Source organism: Gopherus evgoodei, chromosome 15 (assembly GCF_007399415.2).
Source record: "Gopherus evgoodei ecotype Sinaloan lineage chromosome 15, rGopEvg1_v1.p, whole genome shotgun sequence".
Taxonomy (NCBI): Eukaryota; Metazoa; Chordata; order Testudines; family Testudinidae; genus Gopherus; species Gopherus evgoodei.
Genome location: NC_044336.1, coordinates 6,271,895 through 6,294,346, shown reverse-complemented (window position 1 = coordinate 6,294,346; position 22,452 = coordinate 6,271,895). Strand labels below are relative to the sequence as shown.

At 49.1% G+C, this 22,452-nt stretch overlaps 1 protein-coding gene across 2 annotated transcripts in view; it reads left to right on the top strand.

The window, feature by feature from the left end:
- Nucleotides 1-3,809, top strand: part of LOC115635582 (uncharacterized protein C16orf45 homolog) — a 54,326-nt gene extending 50,517 nt beyond the window's left edge. The window contains exons 5-7 of one of the 2 annotated variants that reach the window (XM_030534570.1): nt 466-539; nt 1,337-1,495; nt 2,997-3,809. In XM_030534570.1, coding sequence (XP_030390430.1) covers nt 466-539; nt 1,337-1,455 — 193 coding nt within the window. In that variant the 3' untranslated portion in view covers nt 1,456-1,495; nt 2,997-3,809. Of the gene's footprint in view, nt 1-465; nt 540-1,336; nt 1,496-2,993 lie in introns of both variants that reach the window. The other variant, XM_030534571.1, reaches the window with a different exon arrangement.
- Nucleotides 3,810-22,452: the final 18,643 nt, after the last annotated feature.

The following is a 22,452-nucleotide window of genomic DNA, read 5'->3' as shown; positions in this document are numbered from 1 at the left end:
GGGAGGCAGTGGCTTGGAAAGCGGCACGGGCCAGTCCCTCACAGGGGCAGGGGTGGGGGCGGGCTAGCCCCACATGGTGTCCCATTTTCCCTTTGGGAAATATGGTCACCCTACTCAAAATGAGCATCTGTGGGTACGTCGACATGGCAAAAAACATACCCCCAGCAGTGAATCTCAGAGCCCAGGTCAATTGACTTGGGCTTGCACTTAGAAACAGCAGTGTAGATGTCCACGCGCAGGCTGGAGCCCAGGCTCTGAAGTCCAGCTAGGGGAGGGGCTCAGAGCCAGGCTCCAGCCCGAGAGGGAACGGTGACACTGGTGCTTCCAGCCCAGTAGCACAAACTGCTCAAGCTCATGTCAGTTGATCCAGGGTCTGGGACTCGCTGCTACATGGTTATTTTGCTGTGTATCTGAGTGGTTCACCGGCCCATTTACTAAGCAAGAACCAATTTCCACCTGTCATAGAGAAAAAGAAGAAGACAAGGAAATGGCGGAATTCCTGCAAACAAAGCTTTCCAAAAGCTGCCTCCAGAAAGCAAGTAGGTGCCTGATTCATATTATTTATCGCACAGACGTCTCTTTGGCACTTTCTCCTGTTTACAAAGCTGGCTAGTCCCAAGAATTAATTACTATAAACAGACCAGCGATTTTCACACTGGGACCATATGCCACCAGAAGAAAGAGGGGGAGAGGAGTGGCAACTCAACAGAAGGGCTATTGCCCATCTCTGATGGCTAAGTGTCATATCCCAGGAAGATGACAGGTTGATATACATGTCATGGTTCTGCTTCTTGCCTGGCTTTTCCACAAGGATGCTTTGGAGGCTGGTTGGGGTGGCTGCCCTCTCTGTGGTTCAGGTATTTACTGTGTTTGCTATTATACCCAGCTACTTATGTGACCCCCATCACCTTGTTATCTAAACATGGTCACCCTACTCAAAACACTTATCATAGCCCGTCCCCCATGTTCCATCCGTGGTCATTCGGAGCATATCTCAACCTTCTTGGGCCCTTCCTTAGCCACAAAGGAGGTAGATCATTGACCAAGTGAGATGTGCACATCCTTGGCAATAATAAAGGCATGCTCCATCCACAACTGTTTGGGAGGCAAGTCCAGTCTGGGCCCACTCAGCCGCATCTGAGATCACATGGGACATGTCTCATGACTCCTAGGGACATATGTCTCAGCCCTGGTCATTTGGGAGGTACATCCCAGACCTGACCTCTTGGGACCCAGGTCCCATCTGGTGAGGGAAGCCCTAAGAGGTGACACTGACACTAGCCCTCCTTCTGCTCTTTTGTGGTTGACCATTACGATAACAAGAACTTTTTAACAGCCCCTGTCAAAGAGAAGAAGACGATGTCCAGAGGGCAGCAAACCTCCACACCGTACGTGACCAAGACAGGCCTCACCCTGCTCAAGGAATGCTGCGGTTTCACCTGTTCCATTATGTAGGCTCTCTCCCAGTCCTCCTCTGCACAGGACAAGATCATGGGTAATGTAGACTTCCCTGCTCTCAGAGAAGTCAACCACGAGGCAAGCAAGATTTCCTCATGGTCCCGCCCTTACCGTCATTCTCTGGGGAGCACCATAGGGCAGGAAATGGGTTTCCTACCTGTTGAACTATTTTGAGAGATCAACAAATATTCCTGTCCTGAATCAGGAACCAAAAAGCAAAATCTCTAAATTTTTTGCAAACCAAAAGTGTGTGGGGGGGGGGGGGAAAAGCCCCATTTGGATTGATCAAAATGTTTCTATTTTTTAAAAAACTTTTAAAAACTATAATTAGCTTAAAATTTCAGAATGAAAAGATTTTTTTAACTTGCATTTTTAAACACTAACCAGAGTTTTACAGTTTTGAAATGAAACGTTTCAACAATTTCCAAATCCCCCTCCCCCAAATTTTCAAATTGAAAAACTTCATCAAAACCGTCTCACAAAAAGTTGTGGTGTTGATGACTCATCCATTTCTGATGGAAAAGTCCCTGACCAGCTAAACAAGGGAAGGCCAGTGCTGGCCTGACCATTCCTATTCAGTACAGTCCCACCTCCCACCGCTTAGATGCCACTAGAATTATTTGCGTGTAAAGAAAGCTTGGGTGCTGGAACAATTTCTATAGTGGGGGCACTGAGACCCACTGAACCAAACTGTAAACGCTGGAGATAATAGAAACCACTTCAAGCCAGGAAGTGCTAGATCCAGCACCTATGAAAGGAAGGATCTAAACTCATCTTGTGCGTGGTGTAACTGATGTTGATGGCATTACAGCACAGATGTATCTGGCCCTCTGTCTTTTTCACCTACATGCTGAAAGCTTGAGAAATCAGCCAGACTTTCTATCCAGTAAATCTTTCTGTCCAGCCCAAAAACCACTCTAGCCCCAACCCTCCCATTAGCAGGTTACATATAAACCATTAAGATCTGCAGGAGTTACCTAGCATTGGCAACAACAGTGCACAACCATAAGATAGTAGAGCCCTTATTTTGCAAACAAACAGAGTTTCTTAAGGACAGAATAAAGGCAATGCTCTGTAACACTGCTCTACCCCAGGGTATGTATATGCATAATTCCTACAGACACTGTCAAGAGATTGATACGCCAAGGAGACTAGCCCTGTCCAAACACCATACCTTCAAACTTTGATTATTTGTGTTTAGGAAGTGCCCAGAAGCTCTGATCAGAATCGGGGCCCTCGGGCTAGCCACCCGAGCTCAGACCCAGGGGGTTGGGTGGGCTTGGACTCGGGTAGCTAGCCTGAGCCACTCCCATGTCACATTGATCCCTAGACACCAGGCTGTCCTGTCATTCTCACATGCGTTCCCTGGCCCAATGACTAGTCGCTGTCCTTATGAATGAATACGAATTGCCACTGTGAATGATGACCAGTCACTGAGCCAGGGAAAGCGCATGAGTACAGATCTAGAGCCGGGTGTGCAGGCGGTGGTTTGATTCCTGTGTCACATCCATTTGCTTTCTCTGCTCCTTTCCCAGCAGGCCTTCAGGCAGAGTCTGCAGCTCCTGACAGCTTCAACCTCCCTTCATTGCTCATGCTTCCCACAGCAGCTCAAAGACGGAAGGACATTTCCAAATGGGCAGGTGCAAACTTGGACGTTGGCTTGTTTTCTTGATGCCACTTAAGTGAGAGTCGCCTTCATGACATAAAAAACAAATTCTATCTGATCTCAGCATGGATGGTGCTTTTACAGCAGCAGATCAGGTGCAACTGACATGGGTTTGTTTGTTTTTCTTAACTGAACAGGATCAAAAAAGACCTTGGAAAGTTTACATTCAGTGACCTTCGGGCCCCTCCCCACCCACCTGAAATGCTGTGATGCTGCGGCTGGGTGTCGAGCATGCTCTAGCTTCATACCCCTTCCCGGCTCTTTTGCTCTATGGGCTGCCTCCAAAGGACATGTTCTAGGAACGCCCAGATTTTATATATAGCTGCGCTCTGTTTTATTGTCACAGGCTTTGTGGTTATGGGTAGGGCTGTACGTTTGTCACGGCATCTTTGATCAGCAATCACAAATCAGGCATGGTAAATTTGTAAAAGTCACTGGTTTGATAAAAATTGCCATGACAAATGAGGAGGAGGGGTCCTGAATGGAGCTGGGAATGGAGCAGGGTGACCAGATAGTAACTGTGAAAAAATGGGACGGGGCTGGGAGGTAATAGGCGCCTATATAAGAAAAAGTCCCCAGAAATGGGACTTTCCCTATAAAAATGGGACTTCTGGTCACCTTAGGATGGAGAGCGAACCCACCCCACCTTTATCCCTCAGTCAGTGGTGGCTCCTGTCCCATGGGGCTGGGCCCTGCTCCCCACGCTGGGCATTGAGACTTGGTGCACGTGGTCTCAGCATTGCTCAGGTTTGACCCAGCCACGCCTCCATCATGAGAATGGCGAGGCAGCCGGGCCAAACCTGAGCAGTTCTGCAACCCATAAGCCTGGTCACAACACTCTGAGCAGAGAGCCAGGCCCAGCCCCACGGGGCAGGAGCTGCTGCTGTGGGGTGAGTTTATTAAAACCACAGACCCAAAGGTAAGTCATGGACTCAGATCTTGCTATCTGGGACATTGTTCCCACCATGCCAAACCTATAGGCCTGGTTTTGGGTAATGCTCTGAGAAAGGTCAGAATCCAAGTCCAGGAGGGATGTCCATATGGGTTTGAATGATAATATAATAATACCTAGCTTTTATACAGACCTTTTCCTCAGCAGATCTCAGTGCTTTAAAAGGAGGTCAGAACCATTAGCCCCATTTTAGAGGTGGGGAAACTGAGGCAGGAAGTGACTTGGACAAGGAGACACAGCAGTAGAGCTGGGAATAGAAACCAGGTGTCCGGACTCCCAGTGCGCTGTTCTGTCTACTATGCCACACCACTCACATTCTCAACAGCTTACGTCCTGAGTACAGCCCCGCTGTGTTCAAACAGGGGTGGTGCAAACTGGTTTCAAACTCAATGGAGCACTGTGGGTTCTGTCTCAACCCCAGTGTTACTGGGTCTGTGATCCAAGGAGGAGAAAAGGTCATGGAACAGAGAGGGAGGAGAGAAAAACAGGGCGAAGAGCAGAGTGAAAAACAAATAGAAAGCGCCTGGGTGGAGAGAGGGATGGGAAAGGCACAGCGAGAAACTCCTACTGACAACCTCAGTACAGTGGCTCAGCTGCTGCCCTCTGCTACACTGGCACAGCCCTATGGGAATCAGTGGGGTGACTGAGAAGAGAATTTGGCCCAGATGTAGCACCCATTTGTGCCAGTCTAGCCGTGGGATTCTTCTTCCTGGTAGGTGCCTGCCCCGGCTGCCCTATGGCTAGGAACCCGGGTTGATTCTTTTCATTGACTCACCCTTTGGACCAGGGATCGGCAATGTTTGGCCTGCGGCTCGCCTGGGTAAGCGCCCTAGTGGGTCAGGTTGGTTTATTTACCTGCCGTGTCCGCAGGTTCAGCCGATCACAGCTCCCAGGCCAATGGGGGCTGTGGGAAGCCGCGGCCAGCACATCCCTCGGCCCACTCTGCTTCCTGCAGTGATTGGCTGAACCTGAGGACGTGGCAGGTAAACAAGCTGGCCCGGCCCGCCAGGGGACTTACCCCGGCGAGTCGCATGCCAAAGGTTGCCGATCCCTGATTTGGACAAAGAACTTAGATTACCTGGAAACATCGGAGAGGGTCAGAAAGGCTAGAGCTGCACAGGGTTAATCCAGGCCTCATTTTAACCCTTCCTATCCCACACCGTTGTGCTGCCATCACAGCCAGAGCCATTATTGTAGTAGCTCAGCAGGACAGATGCCCTCCTCCTTTTCTGGCCCCGTATCCTGCAGGGCCGGGGCTGCATTGCTCTGTCCATCGCTGCTAGTGGAGGTTTGAGCTTCACTCAGAGCATTTCTACCCTGCCTGTGTTCTGCCGTTCGTACTGGCAAAGGGTTTCACTGGCAGATGTTTCGGAGCATCCTCTCCCATGCACACGGTGGCCTAGGAGCGCTTTGACTGACAGGCTGGCCCTGCAGCTCTGCAGCAAAGCCTTCCCGGCAATGCACTGAAGCACCTGTCTGGTTTTGCCAGTCAGTGTGTCAGTCACGGACTGGCTGTTGGGGTGTATTACACTGAGCTGAGGAGCCTGCATGGTCACATACCGCTACTAGCCTCCATGCACTTCCTGCTCCATCACGTGGTGCCATTTTTATTCCAACTATGCCCCGCTCAGATGGGAATCCCCCCTCCATCCCTTCTGGAACCAGCTCTGAGTCCCTTGCATGTCAGTGATTCAGTCCTGCTTTTTCACCTTGCCAGCAGGTGCCTCACTGGCTTTTCCGTCTTGATAAAATTCCTCTCCAGCTGGTTTATTCAGTGCTTTGCCTGTGTCTGCAGCCAGAAAATACAGGCTCACCTAGGATATGAGTTCAGCAGGCTCAGCCTAGTGCCTGCATTAATTACTTCGTGGCTTGTTCATTAACACAGATTAGTGCCTGCTCCAATGGCAGCCTGACTCTTCCTAGAGTATACAACACTGTCGCCGAGCTGCCGTGACACTGGGCTCAATGAGCTATGGCCCAGGCCTGCCCATAGCAAACTAGGATAACATCTCCGGCCATGACCTACAGTATCCAAGCCTGAGCTGACTGTTCCATTGCTGCTTCCCAGCTGCTCTCTGATCCCTGGAGTGCGGTGGCCAATGGGTCCCGGGTTGCTCTCCTGTCATACACCTTCTTGAAATTTGGTGTTGGTCTGGAGCTGTAAAGCCCTAAATGCAGTTGGGCTCGGTAGAGCTGCTTGAGCTGTTGGCCCTTGGTTGCCAAGAGAGGGAGGTTTCTGTAAGAGATTTTCAACTTGCTGCTCCCGCCTAAACCTGGTCTGAAATGCCCCAAATGTGTGGCTCCCTCAGGGTCCCCGGTGCTGTCTGGCTCTTTGAGCAGGCATCTAAGGAGAGCTGAGGTGGCTGGATTGGGTGGAGGCTGGGGGGATTTTGATCTGTTTCATAATCCATGTTTTCTTCCTGTGGTTGTACCATGTTTGGGTGTGGAGAGGAGGGCAATATATTGCTGGGTTGGCTGTGTAGTGTAATTTGAACTAGCATGATCCAGCATAAAGGAACACCCTGCTGTTCTGTGCTGCTATTTAAACCTGCTCTGGTGTCATCTGGCCTGCATGACTCTGGGGGCACATTTGCTGATAGCGCAGTAGTACAGAGCAAGCCTCCAGCTGTCGCAGTTAAATGTCAGCTCAAGTCCCTTTGCTCACTTTCCTTTGCATATTTTTTTTCTTTTGCAATAGTCCTGAAATCGTCTCAGGTGCAGGAAATTGCCTCCAGGGTTACATTTCTTCCAGGGCAAGAAGCCCAGGACCCTCCATTTTGATTTGTTGATCTTGCATTCTCTGTCCTCAGCATGTCTAAATGGTGCTGTTTATAGATGAGGGTGTGGAGCTGCTGGGGATGCCCGTAGGGCCAGTGCAACCATTTAGGTGACCTAGGCAGTCACCTAGGGCGCTGGGATTTGGGGGGGCGCCATTTTCTTCAGCGGCAACCACAGCGGCCAGATCTTCGACCACCCCAGTCGCCGCAGGCATTTAGGCGGAGGGAGCTGGGGCAGGGGAGTGCAGGGAGGGCTGCCTGCAGCAAGAAAAGGGAGGGGCAGCATGCAGAGGAACGCCCTGCCCCAGCTCACCCCCTGCCCTGCCTCCTCCCTGAGCACGCCATGGCTGCTTCACTTCTCCCTCCTCCCAGGCTTGCGTCGCCTAACCTGATTGGCTCGTGCACAGAGCAGGGGTGAGCTGGGGCAGGGGGGTGCCTCAGGGAAGAAGGTGGGGGGGGGGATGGGGAGCTGCCGCAAGGGGGGCACCTCAGAGTGGAGCTTCTGCGGGGGGGGCCTCAGGAGGAGGGTGCAGGGGGGCGGGAAATGCAAGGTGGAAATTTCTCCTAGGGCGTGAAACATCCTTGCACTGGCCCTGGATGCCCCTCCCCCAAGCCCTGCACAGGACATTTACACTTTTGCATGGCTGACTTGGGAGGGGTGTGTGGGGGAAGCAGGGACTGAGCTCCCCCTTATCTGCTTTTGCTCCTGCCCATCATCAGCTGGTAACACAACCCCCTTCACCCAGAGGATGGCCACCACCAGCACCAATGAGCCCTGCTTCCTATTTTAATCTGCTTTAACCTCTTCCTGGGGACCAAGCATTTTTAAGAGCAATGGGAGCTGCTGGGTGTCTGGACCCGAGTCTCAGGGCATGAGCCAGGGTGCTCGAGCGCAGACCGAGCCCTTTGGCAGAGCTGTATTATGGATCATTAATGCAGTGGCCAGGGGTGCTGTGAGTCAGGCTTGAGGTGCATTAGCAGAGCTATGTGGCGGCCTGGATTAGGGTAGCAGGGGTGCTGAGGGTCACTGAGGTGCACTGGCAGAGCTGTGCAGATGCCACACTCAGGACTAGCTAGCAGGGAGGCCATTGGTCAAGCCTGAAGGGCAATGACGGAGAAGTGCAGGGGCGTGGATTGACAAAACAGAAGGTGCTGAGGCATCAAAGCATAAAGTTCACGGAGCTAGCACGAGTATGTGTCCGCGAGTATGGAGACACACGCCCAGCTAGTGCAGACATAACCTGTAGCATTGCCCGACCCCACACTCCCTGTCTGCTGCTAGGGGACGCACTGCTCAGTAGCTAGCTGGGAAACCAGCAACGGCCTCCTCTGCCCCACCTCCAAGCTGTCTAATATGTTAGAGGGACTGGAGACCCTGCCCGGCCCACTGTAAGCCTTGTGTGCAGCCCCCAGACGACAACTACATCATGCCCGTGCTGGGCCTGGATCAGGCTGTGCAAAGGCACAGAAAACAGGGTGGTAACCCTAGCCCATAACCCTGCCCTACCTCACTGAGCAGTTGTAGGAAGTACTGTCAAGGACTTGAGTGTTAGGGTTTTAATGTGAGGATTTTTGCCTACTATTGTAAAACAAGCAAACACTGCACAGGTTGTGACCCGTACGATAACAACCCAGCACACAGCTAGGCCTCAGAATGGCAAGTGTGGAGAGCACGCGGTCTTGCTGGAAGGCTCACATCATCATCTCAGTATTGATAATGGTGGCGGGAGTGCTAGGCACACACAGGCACCTCTGAGTTCCGGAGCACTTGGGGCAGGGCACGTATCTGGCTCAGCAGCTTTCATGAGTGCTGATTGGAATTGTTAGCATACACAGCGGAAAGCTACCGCCTTGCAGTTCTCCGTGCCAGGCACCATCACTCACTATGTGTCCCCCAATTCCCATGCAAGATCAATTGTGTCAGTAACACTCAAGCTGAGAACAACCCTTCACTGCATTTAGGGTTGCCAATTTCAGCTGGACCCATTTCTGGAGATTTCACTATATGACATAATCTTTAATTAAAGATTGAGCTTTAACTCCTGGAGACCCCAGAGCAATCCTGTAGGGCTGGCAACCTTAACTGCATTAGGGGTGATCTACTATTCGGACCCTGCAGGAACCAAGGTCATTTGAATACCTCTTGTGCTATGTCAGTGGTTCCCAATCTGGGGCTTGGGGCTCACCACTGCTCCCTGTGTGCTTGCAGGTGGACACTGGAGAGCTGGCTGGTCCTGCGGCGGGGGTGCCTCCCTCTTGTTCCAGGTGCCGCATGGCATGAAGGACAGCAATGAATACATTAAACACGCCCCTAAGGCTACTGTGCCATGTGCACAATGGCTGAAGAGATCATATACAAAAGCCAATGGATAGGGATGTGGGTCCTAAAGTGGGGACTAGGAAGGTAGGTGGTGGTCCCTGTGATAGCCGAGGAGAGAGGAGGTGGTCTTCATGATAGCGAATGGGAAGGAATGTGGGCCCTGCAATGGCCAATAGGAAGGCAGGTGATCCTTGTGGTAGCTGGTGGGAGGGGAGATGGCCCCATGATAGCGAATGAGAGGACAAGTGTTCTTTCTGATAGAAAATGAGAGGACAGGTGTTCTTTCTGATAGCGAATGGGAGGGGAATTTTGCAAGAGACAATGTGTCTAATTAGATGTGGGTCCCACCATAGACAGGTGTGAGACCCGCCTCTGTTAAGCATCACAAAGGCTAGTTTTTTTTTCCTATGGGGGACCAGGAAAATTTCCCAGTGCTCTAAGAAATGGAGCCGTCACCTTAGGTCCTGGTAACAAGCCATTCACTGAAGTACATGTGGCCAAATACTCCATCGGCTCTCCAGGATCCAATTGCACTGCACACTGTATTGGCCGGATTCACCAGTGCACTCCTGCCATGCAAAGGGGGCTTAAACTAACCAGGAATGACCAGCAGAGACTCCCCTGCATGGAGGAGCTCTCCTTAGCAAAAAGTTGGAGGAAGCAGACTCTGCGCCTGTACTAGGACCCCCCTGCCCTCTGCATAAGGGGAGAGAGAGGGCGTAGCAGGGAGGGATGGCAGCTAGATCTCTGCAATGCCTGATCCTCCGCAGGTATACAGTGACTGAGAGCCCGTATGCCAGTGATCTAAGTTGGAGGTGCTCGTCACCAGCTCTGTGTTATGCTGGGGCCCAATGATATGGCCTCAGAGAGTTCTGACCAACCTCTTGACCCACCACCCCTCCAGTGTGCCCAAACAGCCCCCAAACAGAGTGGAGAAACCAGCCCTCTAGGATACATTTGCCCTGGGTATAATCATTTTGCCACTGCATACATGTTGCTAGGAGCTGCAATGATAAAAGTTGGGGAATCGTTTATTACAGAGCCAACGACTTCAAACATAATAAAAACTTTTGGGACTAAACTGAGAGCAGATGTCATCTCAACATTCAACGTTCCATGCAGGGCTTCTATGTCTGATATCAGTGAAAATCAATTAGCTGTTTTTGGGCTCTGCATTTATTTCAGCTTAAAACACTGAACCATGTCCTTAACTGACATAAATCAGTGTAGTGCCATTGGCATCAGTGAGGCTACATCACTATATTCCAGCTGAGGATCTGTCCCTTCCACTTCAAGATGATGGCACCTGAGAAAACAGCGATGGAGAATGCACTCTCCACCATGTCCACTCTCCACCAAGTCTAGAGCTCATTTCACTTTGTTGCCAATGCAGATTCTTGATAGACTTCGTTCTCTTTCCCAATCACACATTGGACCTTGCTCCCAAAAGCTGCAGATAAATAACCTAGTGGGGACAGTTTATTGATGTCAAAATAAAAAGCAAACATTCAGTGAAGTGTGAAAGTTTCTTCTTCAGTGGCAATACATTGATTTTAGGGACCAGATGGCTCAGGTCATTGATAACCGGATAAAGAACTTTGTATCTATAGTTTATGAAATCCAGCCCAGGCTAGTAGACAGAGAAAGTCATTGCCAACTGACAGCTCATGGTTCCAGGTCAATGAATGGGTAGGTTCTCAACTCATGCCACAGTGGACTGGTATCTGCAGCATGAAGGTCACCTGAGTGGGACCAGCTGGCCACTTTGGTAGCAGTTGTAGGAGAGATGCCAGAAAGAATGAGAAGCTTAATTCTGGTCCCTCCAGGTTGGCGTTGAGGCATACTGGGGGGGCAAGAAGAATGGAGGGTGGGGCAATGGGGGACGTAAATTGCTCCTGCCCATGCTATCGCCATTGTGCAGATCAACAGAGGACTTCAAACTGTAGGGCTGTCAAGCCAGCACCTGCCACCAACAGGAAATTCAACTTAACACTAAAAATAATTTTTGATCCTCCTCCCCTAGCCCAGAACCTCCATATCCTACTTCTTAGGAAAAGATTTAATGTGGGACAGAGGGATCTCCTGGATCCCAAATGAGAGCCATTCCCAGAGCTCGGACACATGTAGGCCAGGCCAGGGAATGTGATTGGTAGCAGACACAGTATTATCATTGGGCTGCTGTACTTCTTCACCAACCTCACTGTAGTCCACACAAGAGACCAGATGGCGTGCCCCCTCTCCCTCAGCCGATAGTAGTGTCATGGGCTTGTGGCTCACCAGCATAGCTCGGGCTCCGTACCATCAGATGGTTATAAACACAGATGTCTGAACTCTTCTGTACAGCTGTTTACCAATAAACATGTAGCATATAGCAAACACTCAGTGTGGCTAGTCTTTCAAATGGGCCTCTAATCCCCACGATAGATGCTGTAGCAAATCCAGCCATCAGTGCTTTATGGATGTTGCTATGTTTCCCATCATGACCACACAGCATTTGATGGTGTCACCAGAGATAGAATCCACACCCTGCTGCTCTATCAGCACAAGCCTCTACCACATGAGCTAGAGGACAGTCACTGCTTGTGTCACAGGGGCTATGACACGTAGTCAAGCAATTCTGATACACCCAGTAGAGGGTGAGGGTGCCCCACATACTCACTAGCTAGTTCATTACACTATAGACTAATACAAAAAACATTGCAGCAAAACATGTAGGGTCACTTCACTAGCTCTCAGCAGCAAGCCTAGGTAATAGAGGTGAGAGTTGTATAGACTGTACTGGATGAGTTAAAGCCCACAGCTGATGGAATAATAGGATGCTTCAGAATAGATGTTGACAGATTCCAGCTTTAACCAGTATGCAACACTTCAAAATATTGGGGATTTTTTGTTAACATGAGACAAAACAAACTGTAGGTTTAGTCCAGTTCTTTAATCACCTCGTCTCGCTGCCAAAAGAAAGAAATCTGTAAAAACCCTGCATTTTCCCAAGGAGGGGGCAGGCAATTAAAACCCACAGCTGTTTATTATATGCAGCAGCATAGATCCTTAACCTAGGTGCCTGATTAAGTAATCTTAGCCCACAGTTCATTTCCCATGGCTAAATGAATCATGCTGCTTAAAGCCTTTGTTTTCACTCAGCACCACAAATAGGAACCGCTGGTAGGAAACATTCCAGGAATTGCATCTTCATGGCAATCAATAACCAGATCTTGCTTGAGGGGAGTCAATCCTGCTGCGTCCTCTGGGGGTCTCCCAGGCAGCAGACCTGGGTTGTCTCTGCAGAGCAGGGCAGTAGGAGTTTGGGGTACATACCCCTTCACGACAGGCTTCACAGCTCTTGCCCTTCCCTCAGGCCAGTGCATGGGGGAGGAGGGAAGCGGGGATGGTCAGGGCATATTGGGTGAGATAATACCCCTGCTACGCAGCCCCTCTTAGCTATGGAGGGGAACTTAAGGGTCAGAGAAGCTTCCCAACTAGCTGCTTTCTATATCAGGGAGGGATGAGAGAGCATCTTCTGCTTCCCTGCTAGGATGGGAAGGGCTCAACTGGCTCTGCCTGAGTCTAGGGCAGTCACTGGCACAGAACGGCTCCCCACCCCCACAGCCACCCTGGGCCGCCCCGGAGAGGGGAAAAGGGGAAGCCATGAGAACTAACAGCTTTTTATGGTTCAATGGTTGGAGCAGCCAGCGACCACCCTCCCTAATGACCCAGGCAATTCAATTCAGACAGAGGTCACTGACAGCTATGTCAGAGGAGTCCTCAGAGCCCTATCACAGACAGGTCCTTGTCTTCCCAAGGGAAGTATTTCTTCCCCTCTCTTTTGGGGAGGAAAGTAGTGATAAAGTTAAGGAAACCCTAGAGCTGTTAAACAGCTCCATCCCTTCATTAAAGCCAGAACTAATCCACAGCTAGACAAATCCATCCTGTCCACTCTGGAGATCCTACAAGCAAGTAAAATGGTCAGGCACAAATCCCTCCTAGGCTGGTAGGGGTCGAAAGTGGCCCCATGCGGATGATAAAGCAGAGTGAACGATTCAAAGCAAATAATTTATTCCCTGACTTACTTTCTCCTCTTTTCCCTCTTCAGCTGCCCATGAGAAATGTGCAGGTTCTGCTCATTTATTCGCTGCATTTGTCAAGTCGTTCTCGGCCTCCCGGTCATTCGTGGGCTGTTCACTGCAAGGATTCAGCCTCGAGAAGCTGCAGTATAAGTCGTGTTGGTTTGCAGTAGTCATGGCATTGTTTATGGCCCAGATTCTCACAGGGATTTAGTCGCCTTTGAGCGTCTGGGTCTCTGTTCCATGAGTGCATGAGGATAAGTAAGACTCAGGTGCCACGACTTGGGGAAATATTCTCTTATATTTGTACTGATTCTATGGGGGTAGCCAATTGTTTGACTATACTCACAGCTCGCTTCTAGAACTTGTCAAGAGACCAAATAATGAAACGTAGCCAAATTTATTGTTGAAAGAAAGACAAAAAGGAAACATGCACAGCTTCCTTCAGGGAAGCCAATTCTCACAGTGTGGTCACCTTACACAGATTTGCTTCAGAGTGATGCATTTCAGCCAGAGGTATTGATAGGATGATTTTACAAATTACAAAACTCTTTATGTGTGACTAAAATCCAACTCACCAGCTCCCACCACTTCCTTAACATACTGTTCTGTACCTTCCTTATCCTTGTTTTGGATACCAGCATTCCAGGTACTGGTTGGTGAAGGTACCACCCCAGCTTGCACCAGGGCAGAACATTAATGTATTTTGCCTTTGACAAGTTTCCCAGTTTCTACTGCCAAAGCTGATTTCAGCTTTGCAAAGCATTGTGGGATACTTGACATGGGTGAACAGAACTGTGTGGAGAGCATAATACAGTCAGTTACTGTCACTTCCCAACACTAATATATAATGCATGTTATATTAACACCATGCACGTAGTACCTATTAATGTGGTGTCTATGCCTAGCGTATATCTGTTGGCAAACATTTGCTTAAAATGTCCCACAAGCATTCCTGTGTGTAGACTATTTCCCTAGAATACCTGTGGAAAGTGGAACTGGAAGGGACGGCTTCTGACCCAGCCCTTCAATGTCACAATGATCTGCCCAGACTTAAGGTTCCTCAGACAGGTACCTCCATCTGTGGAAATGGGGAAATTCCTGGTTTTTCACTGGAATCCAAAAGTGCCACCCAACAGCATACCAGAGGCAAACTACATAACCCCTCAGAAAAATCCAGTGTAAAGGGCTCCTTGCAGCCAGAGGGAGGAAAAAGGGAAAACCAAGCAGATGATTCCCCCAAGAATTGCCTCAAGGCAACAGCAAAAAATGACAGCCATTAATGTCAGACCCTTGCAGTCACTCTTCTCTCTCCTCTCACTGGCTGATGTCAGCTGCGAATCACCACCCGGATTTCTTTCTGCAAGGCTTACAAAACAAAAGGGAAAGTTCTCAACAGTGAGATAAACAGCAGCAGGCTGGGAGAACTGATGGGTGCCTACCAGTGCCGGAGGCTCATCCAACTCCGGAGGCTGCTGTTGCTCTGAGCAACCACACTACCCAGCCTCCTTCAAATTTACTCTTGAATTTGAAAGATGATGACAAAAATCCAGAGTACGAGCTCCTCTGCAAGCTTCCATACAAGTCGTGTGTTGAGACTAGGGCCAAGGTATAGAAAAGCTACAAGGAAATGCCTTCTGAGTGACAGATCTCTCAGCAGAGCACTAAGGGTATGTCTGCATTGCAGTCGGAGGTGCGATGGGAGCTTGGGTAGGCCTACCTGTGCTAGTTTTAATCTGGCTACTGTAGCTAGTTTACAGTACCTAGCTAGCTAAAAAGAGCAGTGACGATGCAGCGGCACATGCTGTACCAGCCCGCCCAGTACCCTAGCCCGGTCTGCGCCACTATGTCTTCACTGCCCTTTTGAGCTGTGCTAGCTAGATAAAAGCTAGCAAAGGTATGCTCACCCGAGCTGCAATCCCATCTCTGACTGCAGTGTAGACATACACTAAGACAGGAGTAAAGATCAATATGGTGGTCTTCTTTAGGATCTGCCTCCTTTTCTAATGCAAATCCAGTTTGCCAATGGCCCTTTCCTCTCTCATGTTCTGAGTGGAAAGAACAAGCAGTTTGGACAACTAAAAGGGATTCCGTATTGAACCAAACAGTGCCACCATCTTGCTTTCTCTTCTCCTTCCCCTCATTAGTCCCATCTAGTGTTCTCAAGTATGCACCAGGGCCAGTCCTTCTTGCTGCACTGCTTGGCCCTTTTTTTTTTTTTTGCTTTGTTCTCATTGGCGGGCCATTATTTGTTGTGCTGCTTGGCCAGTCTTTTGCTTGGCCCTTTGGAGAGGATTGGGATGTGTGTGCATTCATGTGTAACCTACACACCTCCTGGCTGTGGTTTTCTGTCCCATCTAGTGGCACCGAGACCACTTAGAGAGAGTTAATGAGTCTGCTCTACACCCTTAGCTAAGAGCTATATGGCAGTAAGCAGATGCACATGCATTTAGCTCCAGAGGTTCCCAGGTTCAATCCTGCCTGCCGATGACTGGGGTCAATTGGCGTTACACACACAAAAATGTTTTCCTTCCTGGTATCTTGGCATACACTGTATTAACTCACCCAGCTAAGGTCAGCGCAGGGCGTTCCATCTCAGCTTGCCTAGGGCCTTCCTGAGTCCCTTGCCTGCCTGGCTTCCCACTACACTGTTAAAGAAACAGTACATGTGCTCTTAAGGCATGCAGGGCTCAGGAAGCTGCAGAGGACACTGACACAGCCCATAGGAAGGGGATGGGGGAATGAAGTTGCATCACAGGTGAAAGCCTGAAGGCCTGAAACAGCATATTACACAGAAATGAGGAGAATGCTTTGCTCTGACACATCACATGCTTGTCAGCAGCTTGTAAATTACCCTGCGGCAACTCCACTGCACATTAGTCTTTGGGAGAGCCTTTCCAGGGGCTGACAAGAATCCAGGCGCTAACGAGAACAGACACAATTGCTTCCCAGTGAACACACACAGAAGCTAGGACTCAAACACTGGTCATTAAGTCCCAAACCGCAGGCTTTTCCCACTAGACCTTAAGGAGAGCTCTCTTTGGTCACAGTGACAGCCAGGAGCCTGCTTTCCAAAAGAGCTCAGGGGAGATTTTCAAGCACTTGATACCTGCAATCAGGGTCAGAATTTCAAAAGAGGTCAGGCTTTAGGCACCAAAAACAAGTGCCAGCCTCCAAAACAGAGCAGCAGCACCCGATGTGCTAGGGGCCTTTTGAAAATCTGGCCTGTGCGCCATCCCTTTCTCTAGTCCCAGTCCCTGGAAGACAGCCTCACTCACTGAAGCAGACACGTTAGACATTGAGCCATGAGATCAGGGGCTCAGAATTAGGGTGACTAGATAGCAAATGTGAAAAATTGGGACGGGGTGGGGAATAATAGGAGCCTATATAAGAAAAAGACCCAAAAATCGAGACTGTCCCTATACAATCAGGACATCTGGTCACCCTACTCAGAATCATTCCTGTTCGGCTATTTGCTGATCAGAATCCATCCTTTCCCTATCTGTAGCAGTGTGCCCTTGAAGCCTCCAAGAGGGAATGGCTGTCACCTGTCTGCCTTTCCCCTGCTGAATGCAAATGTGCCTGGTCCCTTTGGAAATGTCAGTGCCCTGACAGGATGTAGGAACACAGGCAGTGACACAATAGGCTCCTATTACTCCCCACCCCATCTCCGGCAGCTTGGATGAGCCAGGCGGGCGGGCGGGCGGACAGCAGATTGGAGCTCTATTGTTGTTGCTAATTCTGCAATGCTACATTTCGGAGCCAACAGCACCCCCAGAACACCTGGCCCCAGGGCGTGGGAGGGTCTCAGAGAGACCCAGTAATGGCCATTGCTCTTGTTTCTGACTGTTTGGCTCTAGCGGACCAAGACGTCAGGGACACTCCATGGTCTTTAATGCAACTCTGCCAGTTTGTACCTGCTGTTGCCTCCCTAGGAAACTCTCAAGCCAGCGAGCATTTCCAGACTCACCATGAAGGCCGGCCCTGGGGCAGCGTGTCTCTGGGCCGATAAGTGAGTCACTCCATCAAAATGAAAACAAACACTGCTCAGTGAACCTCATTACAAAGGGAATCAGATTTCCTTGGCTTAAAGTGCTTCACAGCTACAGAGTCTCTCATCACCACCCTGACCTCTCCGCCTCCTCAGGAAACAGGAGTGGGTGGGTGTGTGTGTGGGGGGAGGGTTTCACAGAAAATGAGGCCTGGAATCTACTGAGAAGTGCTAGAGATAAGTACTATTGCATGGCCACAGCACATTATTTTCTGCAGGAGATTCTGTGACTACATGGCCCCCCATGACCTATGAGGCCATGCACAGCTCTGCCTTCACAGCCCCAGCCTAGGGCCCAATCCAAATCCTGCTCAAGTCAACCGACAGCCTCCCATTTATTGCCCTAGTATGTTGGGTCTTCACTCACACCTTCTACCACAACCTCCTCTGTGCCCAGGTCGTCTGCTGTACTCATGTTCGTCTCCCTTCCCCCAGATGTGAGATACCCCCTGCCCACAGCCTGACTTCATTAAAATCCCTCCTAACTACTCACTTCTTCTAGGCTGTCAGTGGCACAAAAGGAGGCCATGTGCTCCAGTGAATAGGGAGCCAGGCTAGGAGTTGGGAGACCAGGCCTTTGCTGCCTCTGCCATTTACCTGCTGTGTGTCCTTGAGCAGGTTTGCATCCCCTCTCTGTGCTTGTGTCCCTGCCTGCTCCTCTCACCTCTTGTATGTTTAGCCTGTAGGCTGCTTTGGGCAGGGACTGGCTTTTCCTAGGAGTATCTGCAGCACCTAGAATGATGAGTCCCTGATTTCTATTGGGGCTTCCCTAACACATTATAGTAAGTGAGTCAACAGTTACATGAATAATAATTTTTAGAATAGAATTCACAGTGATAGGCTTCTACATAGGAACATAGCAACTGCCAGACTGGATCACACCCCAGGTCCATCTAGCTCAGTGTCCTGTCTCTGATGGTGGCCAGTGCCAGATTCTTCAGAAGAAAATGTAAGATTCCTGCAGTAGCAGATGTGGGATAATCTACTGCTGCACAGGTCTCGTCCTGGCCTCTAAACGAGATCGGATCCTGCCTTGCAGGGCAAGGTTTACTATCCCTTCCAAAATGTGTGTTGTCATTAATTATAACAACTCTGGATCTTCTTGATAATGATCCAGGCACTATTTCTATCTTGTTAGATTCTTGGTCTTGATGATTTCCTGTGGCAATGAGTTCCACAGTCTAAAGTAATTACTGCACAGTGTGAAAAAGTATCTCCTTTTAGCTGCTTTGAATTCCTGACCTCTGCATTTAATTGAATGCCCCTTTCTTCTTGCAGCCTCTAAACTGCCTACCTACTCTGTGTCTGTCTTGTTTAGATTGAAGAAGCTCTTTCAGGCGGGGTCTAGCTGTTCTTTGTGTCTTATGGTAGCACTTCCCTTGAAGCATCCCAAGGCTCTTAACAACCGTTAATGAATGAAGGCTCCCAAGCCCAGGTGAAGTAGGTGTTGTTATCCCCACTTTACAGAAGAGAGAACCAAGTGAAGCAGAGCTAACTTAATGCTGGGAAATGTGTGTGTGAATTGAAAACTGCCATTCACCTCCCAGAGCAATGGTAATATATCGGAATGAGAACAGGGCCTCTCAGAGGTTAAGTTTTCAGAGGACAGGATATTCTCCCTCCACATGCAGTAGCTGAGGAGTAATTATTGCCCTCGTGCTGACTGCTGAAGAGTAGTTGGACTTCTGGGTTGAATTATTGCCTTGTAGGGACGTGCTAAACTGCACTTGGGAGGCCGTATTCCTAGTCGAGTTTATTCACATATTTACGGTCTCAGATATGGCAAGAGCAAACATTCACAGTGATCATTGCATTTTCAAATCCCACCTACAAGGTTCCACCCCCAGCTCTTTCTCCCTTTGCTCTCCAAGCATCTAGTCAGTCTCCAGCCCTGGTGTGTGGGCTCCTTACCAGGGCTGGCTCTAGCCATTTCGCCGCCCCAAGCACGGTGGCACGCCGCGGGGGGCGCTCTGCCGTTTGCCGGTCCCTCGGCTCTGGTGGAACTCTCCCGCAGATGTGGCTGCGGAGGGTCTGCTGGTCCTGCGGCTCCGGTGGACTTCCCGCAGGTGTGTCAGCGGATGCTTCACCGGAGCTGCGGGACCAAAGTACCCTCCGCAGGCACGCCTGCGGGAGATCCACCGGAGCTGCCTGCCGCCCTCCTGGCGACCGGCAGAGCGCCTCCCGCGGCATGCCGCCCCAAGCACGTGCTTGGCGTGCTGAGGCCTGGAGCCAGCTCTGCTCCTTACCATCACCCCAAACACGCTGTACAGAATCTTTTGGATTTTGGCCTGTCTCTCAGAGTCACTCCCAGCCACTCCCCCAGCAAGGTGCCAGGCCGACTGAGGGAACCCCAGCATGATGACAGTGAGCCATTAGAGCAGATTCTCCATCTCTTGTAGTCTTCACATCCATGATGGATGCTTTTCTGGAAGAGCTGTCAGCCTCCACCCCTAAAGCCCGCTTCACCTCCAGCATTTATAATAGTGTTAAATATAAAAAAAGTGTTTAACTTATGTGGGGGGGGTCCCACTCAGAGGCTTGCTGTGTGAAAGGAGTCACCAGTACAAAGGTTTGAGAACCACTGTGATACATGGTAGTTAACGCTGGTGGCAGAATGACTGAGTATTAGGTTCACTTACCTTAACCAGTTCACCCTTCTTAGTCTACATCCATTTCATGCACTTTTCACTAGGATGGGGTGGTAGGAGATTTGGTGTACAGGGTGGGATTCTATACAAAGAAAACCACAGGGAGTGAGTAAACCACACCAGTGAGTAAAGTTACACAGATTGGCTGTATGTGATGTAGACAATTTCTGAAGGGTCCATTCCCGCATCTGCTATGCTGTAAATTTTCCCCTAGCATTAATCAAAACTCCTAATTCACAGGTGGTGAATAATAACTGCAAATCTCTGGATAATGAGACAAATCCATGCTGCACCCAAACATGTAAAACACAAAAGGCTGTGTCTGACTTTTCATTCTCATTAAATGTGCTCTGCCGAGACATCAACCCAAATCCTGACTTTAATCACCACAGAATGGTGAATATTTGCTGTATACTGAAATTCTCAGACGAGGATTCCCCAGGACACAATGCCTGAGAGGATAAATTGAGTCTTCCCAAAGTTCTGGTGCAAGGGGATTTTTGGACAATTTACATTTGGGAAGCATAAGAGTATCAGCAGATTATTCCTGTGGGGCATGAAAATCAAACTAAAATTCAGAGGCAAAGATATACATTTTTCAAATGTGTGTGAACAGCTGTCGATGTTTCCATTGTCACAGTTTCAGAGTCACTTCATCTGTATTTCCTGCTCCATGGACCCTTGAGGGCACCCACTAAAAGCTTTATAGTTCCCAGCCATCGCCTCTCTTGGGCAGAGACCCGCATCTCTCTCCCTCCTTACCAGAGGTTTTTAAGGCTGTCAGCTCTCTAGCCCACAATAATACATAAACTTTGCATTTAATGCAATGGACCACAAAGATATTTAATCTTAATTCAAGAAGGTCTCCCAAGAATCTGCAGAAAACTGCCATCTCTATCACAGCCATGACTTTAAATTTTTTTGCATATGGGTTGCAGTATGGAAAGATCAGGGTGCAGTATCAGACAACCTGGGTCCATTACAACCACTGCAGCAAAGACCTAACAACCACCAGAATGGTTATGTTGTTTTTGTACTCCACTTACAAAAGAGCTTCTTGATCACTGCACACAAAATACTACAGTGAGAAAACTCACCAGTCTGTTCATGGTGTAAAACATTCACTATGGATTTAGCCCCTTTTCCTGGAAGTGAATCTTTTGTAAACCATCCTGATTTTCATTTAACATAGTCTTATAGAAATGTAGGGCTGGAAGTGACCTCAGAAGATCATCAAGTCCAGCCCTCTGCACTAGACCAACAGGCAGGACCAACATGCTCATTGCTTGCAAGCATTCACTGAATAGGTCAGAGATGAACCATTTCCAGATTCTGGGCATGGGCAGCAGGTATAAGATCTGAATGACCTTGTAAAGTGGCATAATGGGGAGAGGGATAGCTCAGCGATTTGAGCATTAGTCTGCTAAACCCAGGGTTGTGAGCTCAATCCTTGAGGGGGCAATTTAGGGAACTGGGGTAAAAATCTGGGGATTGGTCCAGCTTTAAGCAGGGGGTTAGACTAGATGACCTCCTAAGTTCCTTCCAACCTTGATATCCTATAGTAATAGGATGAAATTTAATAGTGCAAGGTCATGCATTTAGGGAGTAATAACAAGAATTTTAGTTATAAATTGGGGACACATCAGCTGGAAGTAACAGAGGAGGAGAAGGACCTCGGAGTATTGGTTGATCACAGGATGACTATAAGCCGCCAATGTGATATGGCCGTTAAAAAAGCTAATGCAGTTTCAGGATGCATCAGACAAGGTATTTCCAGCAAAGATAAGGAGATGTTAGTACCATTATACAAGGCACTGGTGAGATCTCATCTGGAATACTCTGTGCAGTTCTGCTCTCCCATGTTTAAGAAGGATGAATTCAAATTGGAACAGGTTCAGAGACGGGCTACTAGGATGATCCAAGGAATGGAAAACCTGTCTTATAAAAGGAGACTCAAAGAGCTTAGCTTGTTTAGCCTAACCAAAAGAAGGTTGAGGAGGGATATGATTGCTCTTTATAAATATATCAGAGGGATAAATATTAGGGAGGGAGAGGAATTATTTAAGCTTAGTACCAATGTGGACACAAGAACAAATGGATATAAACTGGACACTAGGAAGTTTAGACTTGAAATTAGACAAAGGTTTCTAACCATTAGAGGAGTGAAATTCTGGAACAGCCTTCCATGGGGAGTAGTGCGGGCAAAAGACATATCTGGCTTTAAGATTAAGCTTGATAAGTTTATGGAGGGGATGGTATGATGGGATAGCCTAATTTTGGCAATTAATTTCGCAATTGATCTTTGATGATCAGCAGGTAAGTATGCCCAGTGGTCTGTGATGGGATGTTAGATGGGATGGGATCTGAGTTACTACAAAGAATTCTTTCTTGGGTGGTGGCTGGTGAGTCTTACCCACATGCTCAGGGTTTAACTGATCAGCATATTTGGAATCGGGAAGGAATTTTCCTCCAGGGCAGATTGACAGAGGCCCTGGAGATTTTTCACCTTCCTCTGCAGC